This window comes from Ascaphus truei, chromosome 5 (genome assembly GCF_040206685.1).
Source record: "Ascaphus truei isolate aAscTru1 chromosome 5, aAscTru1.hap1, whole genome shotgun sequence".
Classification (NCBI taxonomy): domain Eukaryota; kingdom Metazoa; phylum Chordata; class Amphibia; order Anura; family Ascaphidae; genus Ascaphus; species Ascaphus truei.
The window spans coordinates 120,533,334-120,545,510 of NC_134487.1; the positions used below are offsets into that span (position 1 = coordinate 120,533,334).

At 38.3% G+C, this 12,177-nt stretch overlaps 1 protein-coding gene across 1 annotated transcript in view; it reads right to left on the reverse strand.

The window, feature by feature from the left end:
• Nucleotides 1–12,177, reverse strand: part of LOC142495286 (dynein axonemal heavy chain 3-like) — a 1,152,169-nt gene that overhangs the window by 71,294 nt on the left and 1,068,698 nt on the right. Inside the window, exons 66-69 of the mRNA XM_075600542.1 lie at nt 8,208–8,333; nt 6,365–6,542; nt 2,694–2,770; nt 828–1,121 (exon numbers count right to left, since the gene is read on the reverse strand). Coding sequence (XP_075456657.1) covers nt 828–1,121; nt 2,694–2,770; nt 6,365–6,542; nt 8,208–8,333 — 675 coding nt within the window. The remainder of the gene's footprint in view (nt 1–827; nt 1,122–2,693; nt 2,771–6,364; nt 6,543–8,207; nt 8,334–12,177) is intronic.

The window sequence follows — 12,177 nt, forward strand, 5'->3', positions numbered from 1 at the left end:
GCGTAAAAATGTGTTTTATTTTCACCAGGTCTATTTGATTTAAATGTTATTAAATTACTCTTAAGAAACACTCAGGATGAGCAATCCTACTGCATTAAGAACGGTTTACAAACAGTGGTATCACAAAAGTAATAAGTCAATTACTGATAAAATAGTCCAAAGCCTTTGTTTACTATGGAGACATTAAACATTAAAAAAATTATTTAAAAACATTTATACTTGTTTGATTTCTACAATAAATGGTGTCAATAACCTACATTTACCCTATAGAACACGTTACTTTGGTCCAAGGATGCACTGCCCTCAAATGCTTCTCTAAAATAAACTGAAGCAAGTGTTTGATGGCTACAAAACAGTAATAAAAATGATAGATATTCAGGTTTTGTAACGTAAACGTGGGAAAGCAGTGAATAAATGCTCTCTGTGTACCTATCATAAACATGAGGCATTTGCATCCTGAATCTCTTGGTGTCAACATATCATGGTTCTTTTGCCTATTCGGCTTTGCATGCATCCTCTTGCAATTTGAGGAGTGTGAATATAAATATTTAAGGAGGAGTAAAGAGACATGATATCATAATGGGATCCACCGAATTCCGCGCCTATTGTTCTCCGTCTCTTTCGTATCACAAATTGTGGCAATGTTCAAGGTGACATAAACATCTCCAGGTTATCTATCTGCATTATGTGTAAGAAACGTGGTGGCAAAGCTTCTCACATGGGACCCAGCCACAAGGAAAATGCATTGCATCCAACACTTTTCTGTGCATTGAATCTTGGACCCCAACAAGTCTTATAAATGCAATGAGAGAAGTTAAAACTCTTACCTGGGGTTTATTGCAACCATTAAAGAAAAGAGGATGGGATATTGGATCACTGAGGTATGATTTTATCAAGTTTGCCCTCAATCCCTTTGGGGATTCATTAGTCATTTTGATCCCATTCTGCAGCACAGATACAGGGAAGTTTTGGGAAGGATAACTGGTCAGCCATAAGCGAAACCCGGATTTTGTCTTTCCCACATCTGCAATGACTTCTTCACAGATTTGTTCCAGATTTGCAAGCCAACTAGTGGCCAGGTGGCAGTTTTGGAGTATCACCCATGTCCCAGCCTCTGCTGCCTGAATAAAATTACCAGAATTGGAAAAACATGTTAAAAATTCTAATTATTCACTTGTCAACAGATAAAATTAATACGAAGTCCTAAACAATCTGGAGAAAACCAAACACAATTATTATCCAGGAAATTAAGTTATACAGTCTCTGTGACCTTTAATCAATCATTCAACTGTTAATGTTAATTTTCCTGATTTAAAAATCATAGATGTATTTGCATTTTTATTGCTATTAAATGAGTGTCATCGGGAAGAAATAATGTATTCTTGGCCTTTTGGTGCAAATTATTGCTACAATATTTATGAGAAACAGAAGATTGGGAAAACATTATTAGAGTTGGTGAATATAATAATCTTCATATACTGTAGTAATGACCAAGAATCACCATTTAAAGTTAGCATGGTATAAATGTTCATTGCTGAACACAGCAAAGAAGATGCATAGTTCAGTTGGACGCAAGCAATATTGTACATGATAATGTTAAACAGCTCACTTTCTATCAATAACTGTTTCCTATATAGCCACTATGTCAAAATTCAAATACACTGTACTTAGACAATGTTGGACAAGCAACAAGTGCAATACATTTTGTCTGCTACTCTCTGAACTATAACCGGACACTTGGTTACGGCCGTTTTGCTGCGACCAAGTCGCCGCCGGCATTTGGCCGCCGAGGGACCCTTAATCGCAACCGCTCCGCTGCTGGACACTCAGCCACCAGCCGTTTCGCCAATAAGGTACATTCATTTAAGGGGTGTTAGCAGTTAGGGAGTTAAGGATAAGGGATTTAGGGTAAGGAGTTAGGTTTTTAGAATAGGGAATTAAGGTGAGGGATTTTAGGATAAGGGGTTAAGATTTTTAGGGTAAGGGCTAGCGTTAAGATTAGGGGTTTTTAGGGTAAGGGGTGAAGTTAAGGGCTTGCCTTGGTGGCGAAACGGCTGTCGGAGAGATGTCCCTGCGTCAGGGGAGTGGCGGCTAAATGCCAGCACTAACTTGCTCACAGCAGAATGGCCGCGATTAGATGTCCTGGACCATCTCTCAACATAGAACCTACTGTAGATTATTGGAGGCAGGATACCATTCTCTACACCATTCCTGTGTGCCTGATACTCTCTTTTTCATTTTATAATCATTCTCCATATTTAAACTTTTCTGTATACTAATTTGTTGAAGAACTATATATATATATATGAAAAAGGAATAGACAATACCGTTCTGTGGCTAACGAAATGATTTTATTTGTGTGATCTTTTGAGATACACAGATCTCTTCTTCCGGCGGTGTTACATTGAATAAAGCAGGCAAGGGGTTTACTCAAATACAGTGCATCTTGGAATGTGACTAGAGCTCATCCCTTCCCCCCTGTGTAGTGTGTGATTTATGACTAGAGGTGTTAAATAGTCCCTGAATATGAGAGATATGTGTGTGTGTGTGTGTGTACATTGTACATATGAATAATATTATTTTTTGTATAAGTTGCTGTCATCGGGATTCAAACCGGGGTTGCCTGTCCCAAAGACTGTGCCATTTCAATAAGGTATTTCTTTCTCAGATAACAACAGAACTACACCCCTTACCTTTTCAATCATTTTTCGAGCAAAAGGTCCTTGACCCTGACCAAGAGAAATTGTCTGAAGATTCGTACCACTCATTTCTGAAAGTCAAAGTAATGTTTCATAAATGTGCTCTATTGTAAATACAGAGGTTGTAGATGCAAAAACACAAGGCTGTATTAAGGCAGGGGTGCGCAAAATGATGCCACAGGGTCATGTGATGTGATGTCACATGACCCTATGGCGTCATTTGACGCTGGTTCCTAGATAAGGGGGGGCGGTGAGAACTGGGGCTGAGCAGGCAGGGGGCCCAACGCAGAAAGTTTGCGCACCCCTGTATAAAGGAATATTTTTTTGTTATTTTAAAAATATTTTACCAGGAAGAAATACATTGCGTTACCTCTTGTTTTCAAGTATGTCCTGGGTACATGGATAATACATGGCTACATTAAATGAACAGTGGTAATATTTTCAATTTACAGATTTTCATGAACAGTTAGAGATCATATAGGATTATGAGCATATATAACAGTTGAAGACAAGGTTAAAAATGTGTTTGAAGAGGTAGGATACCGTAGGCCTGCAATGTGTTGGGTTTCATGTGATTCCTCGACTAATTAGTCAATTTAGGAGTCATCATGCTGCACTGCATGTGTGCAATTGAATCAAGAAGTGTCCATCCAATTAAAAAGTTTCATAAAAACAACTATTCACAAAGAATAATGCTATCTCAGACTCCTTCTGCAAATCTTATTCTTCCTAATCCAATACAAAATGTAGGTAGATTACCAGAAATGTATCAACAGAAATCAGAATTGGGCAGATAAAGGCCAGATAAAATGTAATCCAAATAATTGATTTGTACTGCATTTGACAAACTCAAGAAAAACACAGAAGCAAATTGTGGTTCAGAAATAAATTCCTGCCTGTTTAAAGGGAAAGATCTATGTGTTACTGTGAACAAAAGATTGTACATGTCTGCACAAAGATTACCAGCGATATTGCTACTTTACAAAGCTTTAATCAGGTCAGTAAAGTGAATAGCACTGGTGACCATTTAACACGAAAAGACACAAGAGGTGAAGAGCAGAGATAGGCAACAAAATCCATTAGTATTAAGCTTTGTTAAAACATGGTTTGATTCATTCAATCAATACAATAGCTGCTTCTCCTTAATACAAAACCATGGTAGGTTCATGAATGTGCTGAGAAAAGACACAAGTCACATTGTAAAAAAAATGCTTAATAGGTTCAAATTGGGAAATCTAAAATGATAAAATGATAGTATTTTACTCTGACTAAATTGAATTTGAATTATTTGGCTTGTTTTCATCCTCTTTCTTTAGTAGCTAGCAGAATCTTGGCAGGTTGTCAGAAATAATACAATTTCCATCACACAAATGTGTAATCGACTATCAATCTGTTTTTCATTTTAGTCTTAATTCTGTAAAACTGACAACTATGTGGGTGGCTCTTTCTTTTTTAATGAGTTCAGAATGTTTGAGTTGACTCTCCGTAATGCTCCCATCCGACTTTCAAGGTGAAAACAATTAAAATAATAATCATTTGCATTGTAAAGTAATTTAGTGTTATTTTTAAGCAGACATCTAATTAAGTTCCTAATTGATATTTCCCTAATGCTGTTATTTTCCTAAAGGACAAGCAGAGGAACACACTGTCGTATCGCATAATCTATTTTGGTTAAATAATGAAATTTTTAAATACAGTCAAAAGTGTGTACTTATTAAAGTCTCCCAGATGCAAAATTTGAGCAAAGGCCAGCAACATATTTATTAAAGGAAAGATATACCGCTGAAAGCAGAAGGATTTTTTCCTTTGAAATATCTAGAAAAGGGTTTTTATGTTTGCCATAGTATTGCTTTAGTTATGCAATCGACTACTTTTATAAAGATGACCTAAAGCCTTATTATTTTTTATTACAGCGATTGTGCATTGCTGGCAAAATGCATTTATTCATATACAGTATAACACTTGTGTTCTATATTCATTTTCTTATGCATTGCTTTTTTGGCATGTTATCTTTTTGTTGTGTATTTCTGAAGCTGTAAGTAAATAATCAAATTATGTATTTAATGTTACTGCAAATTCTCATTGAAGCAAATGTTGCACCTACTGTATTTTAAAATTGGCAATTCCTTAGCCTTATTATTTGTTCTACAGATTTATTTGTTCTACAGATTTTGATAAATAACAGAATCCATTCCTGAGTACTAGGGTGGTCTCCTTTACCAAACATGAGTTTTACAATTTCTTGCATGGGCATACAAATTAGGCCCGTTCTATAGTTGGCTGACGTTAGTCAGCCTTTCTATAGAAGGGCCGCGCGCGCACGGCAGGGAGAGGGGAGCCCACAGACAGCGGCAAAGATGAGGAAATTCATCTTTTCGCGCCGCTGCGTGCGCTCAAATGTATGTGTGTATGTGTGTGTGTGTGTGTGTGTGTGTGTGTGTGTGTGTGTGTGTGTGTGTGTGTGTGTGTGTGTGTGTGTGTGTGTGTGTGTGTGTGTGTGTGTGTGTGTGTGTGTGCGTGTGTCAATAATTGCAGAAGTAAAAAAAAAATATTTATTAGTTTTTTTTTTCTTTAAAAAAATCTTATCTAGGACTTACTTTCACTCACACAACCCATGCACACACATATACTCACACACATACACACACATACACAACCATTCACGCATATATACATTACCTGCAGCTCCCGGCACTATATACAGGAAACGCATGCGGCACGTGCACGGCCGCATGCTCTATATAACAGCCCTTACCCAGAAACATACTGTAGCAGCTTATTCTGTAAACTCTGCCTCAAGCTAAGCGATAACTATATACTTTGGTAACATACTGCAGCAAGAAGATCAAAATGTCTGTTTATAATAGATTTACTAGTTTTACTTTATAACATTATTGATACGTAAAAGTCTGTAGAGCGGGGCTAGCCAAGTCCAGTCCTCAAAGGCCACGAACAGGTCAGGTTTCAGGGATATCCCTGCTTCTGAACAGATGGCTCAGCCATTGACTGAGCCAGTGATTTGAGCCACCTGTGCTGAAGCAGGGATATCCCTGAAACCTGACCTGTTGGTGGCCCTTGAGGACTGGAGTTGGCCAATCATGCTGTAGGTGATACTTTGATTCTCTTACGGAAGAATTTGCATTATCTGGATATACAGATGCAGCGGCCGTTATTCGAACACTTCACGCGTTGTATACCTCGGAATACCCACGTCATGGCGCATGATTTCTTCCAACCTTCCCGCCTTAAGACGCGAGTGCAGTTGAGTGCAGAAAATTTCATTTTAGTGTTCTGGCTTTTAAACACCTGAAATTGGCACAGTAGCACAGTAGCACAGTGCTGTACACATTACAATTCATTCATTTCATTGCAAATAAAGAAACAGAATCCATGAAATTCAAACAAAGCAACCGCAATAAACACGGGTGCCTGGTGTGATTGGCCGCGTTAATGCCGCGTGGAATACAGCAGCGCGCACGAAACCGGCTCTGTGATTTGTTTGAAAACGGCCGCTGCATCTGTATGCTGAACAGCAACATAGCTTGAAATAAATTACAATACGTGCCATGTAGTAAAGTCACATGTATTGTAAAACAGTCAGCAACGGTACTGCATGCCATGTACTGTACAACAGAACTTCATCTTTAAAGTTGGAGGATACATACCTTGTTCCATACCAAATTTTATCAGCAATTCTAAGGGGTCAGCTCCAGGGGAAAGCACAAATATCAGTGGTGTGCTAGAAGTTGAATCCATGTAGCTACGATGCAAGTCAAATGTTGGAGGCTCTATGTAGACGGAGCCCATTTTATCAATGACAAATTGCTGGACTGCCGGAATGACCTTGATTAATACATACAAACAATTATTTATTTAATAAAGAAGCCAACATTATTGTTACCCTCACAGTAGGTCCCTAGTTAAGGGACTCCTTTCTATCCAAACCTAAAATTATATCTCAGCACACCTCTACTCCATGGAATGAGGGGAGTGGGGAAAGGTGCCAAATATAGATAAAATGAATGTATATAATTGTTTACAATCACCCCAACCCCTCCCCATCCCCCATCCCCACCTTACCCCACTCCCCTCATTTCATGTAGTATAGGTGTGCTGAGATATAATTTCAGGTTTGGATATAAAGGTGCCCCCATTCAAAAAGTTGAGAAACAGGGTAGCATACATGGCATCAAATGCCATTCATATTATTAATTCGTATTTAATGTTATAGAAATTCTATAACATCTGTATATGTATGGCAATATGTTGTTATAATTCAGGCACTGTTCACATCTAATTCAAAATATCACTTTAATTGTGTTATTGGGATCTTAAGGTGCTGCATAAATATAGGTATGATACCGTACATACTGCTGATGTTAGTTATTTGTGTAATAACCCTAGTTGCAATCTTTCTCCCTGTTTGTATAAGACATTGTAATATTCCTAGCACCAGCCATGTTTTTCCCTGTCCTGTTCCCTCAGTTGGGCAAACACAAATAATTTCCTTCAGTGACCAACAACATATTTATCATAGTTATCTTTTACGTACAAACTTACATAGAAGTAATTCCAATCACATATTAAAATTCTCTTTAATCCTCCTAGGGGTGGTGGTGGGGGGGGGGGGGGGGGGTGAAATGTGTCCTTTCATTTCTGCATTTCTGCATCTCTATACATTTCCTATATAGTTATTTTTGATATTTGTCAGATATCGGACACAGCATAAGCATACAGTCTGAGCTCTTTTCACATTAGTTGAAGTTCTGCTCTCATTTAATAGATTTGACCTAATTATTTGCTTCTCGCAACTGTCTCCCACAGAAAAATCTGGCTACAATGGACAGTTACTGCAGAGTTGCTATAACATCTTGGGAATCAACAGCTGCTGTTTCTTCCCTGCTGTAATGGTTTTTGGAAAGTACAATAAAAGCAACCACAGCTTCTAAGTGTCAGTCTTCACCAGCAGAAAGAGCTGGCATGATTTGAAGATAGCCTGTTGCTATATCCTCTCAAAGGTTCATTTCAGTTAGATTTATGTAGCTTGCACACCATATTTTATCACGTTCTTTTCTGTTTAAGAAATGGATAAACAGTGCTTTTCATACATTACGCAATATATTGTTTGCTCTGCTAGATAAAAAAAAGGTTATGTGCAGCAAATGTATAACTGACCAAGATGTAACAGACCAAGATATGCTTTCAAATGATAACACTTAGTAGTCCTATATAAAAATCTATTTTTTCAGGTTTTCACATTTGAATTCTTGCCCACATAGCTCACCCTATGTAATTCTTGCAGCTACCGCTGAAGTACTCTATGCATTCCCAAAATATTATTTTTGTGAAAAGTTTGATTCTACAGACATTTCCTAGGACTGGCTGAAAAAAAAGTACTGATACAGTAACCATATCACATCCAGCATTCCAATGGAAAGAAATACATGACAAGAGATATGCTTCAAACAAAACAAATATGTGGTGATAGTACTATACTGTATGCAGTACCTTGTCAGGTCTTATGCAGCGTAGAACCAAGAGTTTCTGAAAACTGGTGAGCATATCATCCCATGGGTCTGGTAATTCCATTTCATTAGGGTGGGATGAATCATATACACTCTTCCATTCAGTAAGCTGCATGAGGGAAAAATCAAATGTAAGATGCAGAACCACCATGTAATTACCTAACTGTGGTTTCATCATATGACAATGCATTGGTTTTATTCCTAATGTTCTAACTCCCTCTTCTCCACGCAACCTGTATGTACAGTATAACAATGAAACAAAACCACATTCCAACCTTACATTTCATAATACCTTTGCAGGAACAATTGATTTATAGCTTTCAATCTTTATGAGCAAATAATCAGCTCATATGTTCTTAAAAGTTTAATTTTGTTTACTGGATCTCCTTAAAATTGTAAAAATATCCCATTGAATTCTCAGATTTGCATCACTTTTCTACATTTTCCTAATTGTAACAGCATTTTGTACTGAAATTGAGATGTTTTTTAGTCCATTTAAATTGTGTCCTCTGCTATATTTCCTGTTTGAAGCCTACGTTTCCAGACACATAACCTTTATCTCAGAATTTAGATGGATCTCTATGAATAACATTCTATCTTGTGGTAAAATATCCATACTGACTGTAAATCCCAATTTTTGTTGTCTCTCTGGGAACTTGGAGAAAACAACTGAATATAATCTGGCCTTTTGATTTCCTTTTTCTTTACATAGTAATAATAATAATAATAACTTTGTTTCATATAAAACTTTTCTCCCAATGGGACTCAATATTGTGCGCTGATTTTTACAGACACATTCCCTGCCCAGATGAGCTTAAAATCAATTTTTTTTAAGTGACTTGCCCAAAGTCACAAGGAGCTGACACCGGGATGTGTACCAGGTTCCCCTACTTCAAACTCAGTGTCCTTGTTATCATAGTCATTGCCTTTACTCACTGAGCCACTCTTTCAGCATAACCTTTGTTCAATGAGATTTTAGGTGTATTGTTAGTTTCCATGTGTAATTTCTTTTAACCTTCCTTCAAGATCACATCAGATATTTTGGTTCAAGAAAAACAATACACACTACTTTCCTCTCGATCAACGCCGGTGATAGCCTTGTCAAGCTCTCATTGAATCGTTGATCACCATGACTTGCTTGTTATACCTTGTCTAAGGACTTCTAGTTCCACTCTTCTCTAATTTTGTCCTCTTCTTCCAAGTTGTCTAGTACAATCTCCTCAATGGGACAATCTAACCATTCGTGGTATTTATCCTCCTCTGACCTCTTGCCATTCGATTTGCAGCCTTTCCCTTCTTTTTCATGTTCTGTGCAAGTTAATTGATTGTCAGAATAGTTCTATACCATTGCACACATTATTATTCCCCTGAAAATATCTGTTGCTGGCTTGTCTATTTTCTAGGTTTCTTCTTGTGGTCTCATGTGGGAAAGGATGAATATTTGGCAGTTCGCTTGACTTAACATTTTTGCAGCTTTTTAAAGAAATTCACATTTTTGCCAAAGTTTTAGCTATTATTTGTCTTTACACATGTTAATCAGTTTGCCGCGAAAGTGTGTGATTTTTGCTAAACGTTATGTGACTATGAGCATATATAGGTGCTAGAGCCAGTTCAGCAGTCATTCCTGTTTGCAGGCACTGTAATATGTTGTGCTGAGGGTGCCATGTACACATGCAACTGTCGGTTCTGAGCCCCTTACCTCGCGGGCCCTGCATGGCATCCTATCTGTAGCTGTGAAAATGCTGTGGTCCTTGCATTTTAATGGGACTCACGCTGTGTGAATCCAATGGGGCTTCACCTGTCTGTAAGAGACGTGCACTAAGAGATAGACTGGATCAGTCACTCTACCTGCGCGCCTCTAACAGGCGATTGCGGGGCTTTTATTTTATTTTGATAACATATTATTGTGGCAGCCGGTCTCCGGAGCTGAACCGCATTCATTTCAGCCCAGGGGACCCCATGCTTCCCCGAGTTACAGGCCCTGTAATGTGGGGTGCCAGTATCCCTCTGCTTTGTTTAAATCTCCCGATCACGTGGCCGCTGGGATACCGGCACCCTATGACGGGGCCTGTATATCAGGAAGCAGGGGGTTCCCGGACCTCAAATCAATGTGATTCAGCTCCGGAGACCCCCTGCTACAATAATATGTTATTTAAAAAAAAGGAAAAGCCTCACGATCGCCCGTTAGAGGCGCACAGGTAGAGTGACTGATTCAGTCTCTCTCTTACTGTGCATCTATTTTATACAGGTGCAGCCAGGTAGGATTCACACAGGGTGAATCCCATTAAAATGGAGGGACCCCGCTGTGTTAATCGGATGGTCCATTGCAGCCTGCTGTGGACTATCTGAGTGTTTGCGAGATGCTCAGGGATTTTCCTCAAACATTGGCTCAGAACCGACAGTTGCATCTGTACACACAGAGGAGTTGAGGTCTATTGTTCAGGATCCTCCTCAATGTCATTGTGCAAAGTCAGTCAGTAATCATCATCAGCCCCATACTGATTGCTGAGGCAGAACTTTATAATCACCACTTATGCTCGACACAATGCACATTCTTATCTCGATTTTATTGATTAGATTATGTCAGGTAGATAGTCAAACTAGAGATCATTTATGGTCAACATGGCAATTGCAAGCACTATTTGCCTTCAATCATTTTTCTGTAGGTCAGTAGACTCCCCGAGTACCAATTCCCATCCACAGACACAACCAGTATCACTATTAAAGTGAATTCCGATAGTGATGTATTTCTGCCTATGCTGCATTTATGGTATTCACAGTAAGATAATTTTTCACGGAAAATTGAGGTAAAGGGGAACTTTTTTCACCAACATTTCCAGGCAATAATTAGTTCCTCCAGTTTGGCGAATTTTTGTGAATGTTGATCACAAAATGTTCATAAGCAGCGGAAGTCTAGAATAATTTACGTATTACATATCTCTAGTTTTATGTTTCCAAGAAGCAACAATTTATTCAACTTAACTTACTATGTTATCAAACTTATTTGAGTATCATTAAGGTATTCTTGCCCTCTCTCCTCTATCTCTTGTGATTTCTGCTTTAGACTCGTGTTAATTTGCAACTCAAGCAGCATTTCATGCTGCTGAACGCCAATTAATTTTACAATTAATATGATGAACTCTGCCCACTGCAACAATTCTCCCCTACAGTCCAAAGTTACGTTTACATAGCTTATACTGTATATTTATTATACCTAAAATACATTGTACAATTAAATTATACTGTAAGTATAATAATTGCACCAGCCTTGAATAAACATGCTAAAAACATGTTCACTTCTAAACAAACACATGGATATAGTTAAATGCAAAAAGGTCTCAGAGAAGAAGCAAAAGTGTAATCGAATAACTAATTATACATGTCTTTCTGTGGTTGACTCTTAAGTTTGATGTACATAGATGGATTAAAATGTTTTTCACCAGCTGCATCATTTTGGACTCGACTGCTGCAAAAATTAAGGGGCAAATCCACAGTACTCCATTAAGTCAGGGCTCCTAACAGTCTGTTATGATGCTAGTTTCCCTGAGCTTAACGGCGAATCTCAAAGCTAATTCTATGTGTAACCCCTGGTAAGATGTATGCAACTGACACACATATACTGCCCCTGTCCGTAATAGGAAACTACAACCAATCTATCCACCTTTAAGACCCACCTTTAAGACACACTTGCTTAAAGAAGCATATGAATAGCACTGTGGATATTCTGAACACATGATACATAAAGCTTGGCCCCCTGCAGACGCACTTACCAGAACTCCCTCCTACTGTCTCTGTACGTTCTACCTACCAATTAGACTGTAAGCTCCTCGGGGCAGGGACTCCTCTTCCGAAATGTTACTTTTATGTCTAAAGCACTTATTCCCATGATCTGTTATTTATATTATCTGTTATTTATTTGATTACCCCATGTATTACTACTGTGAAGCGCTATG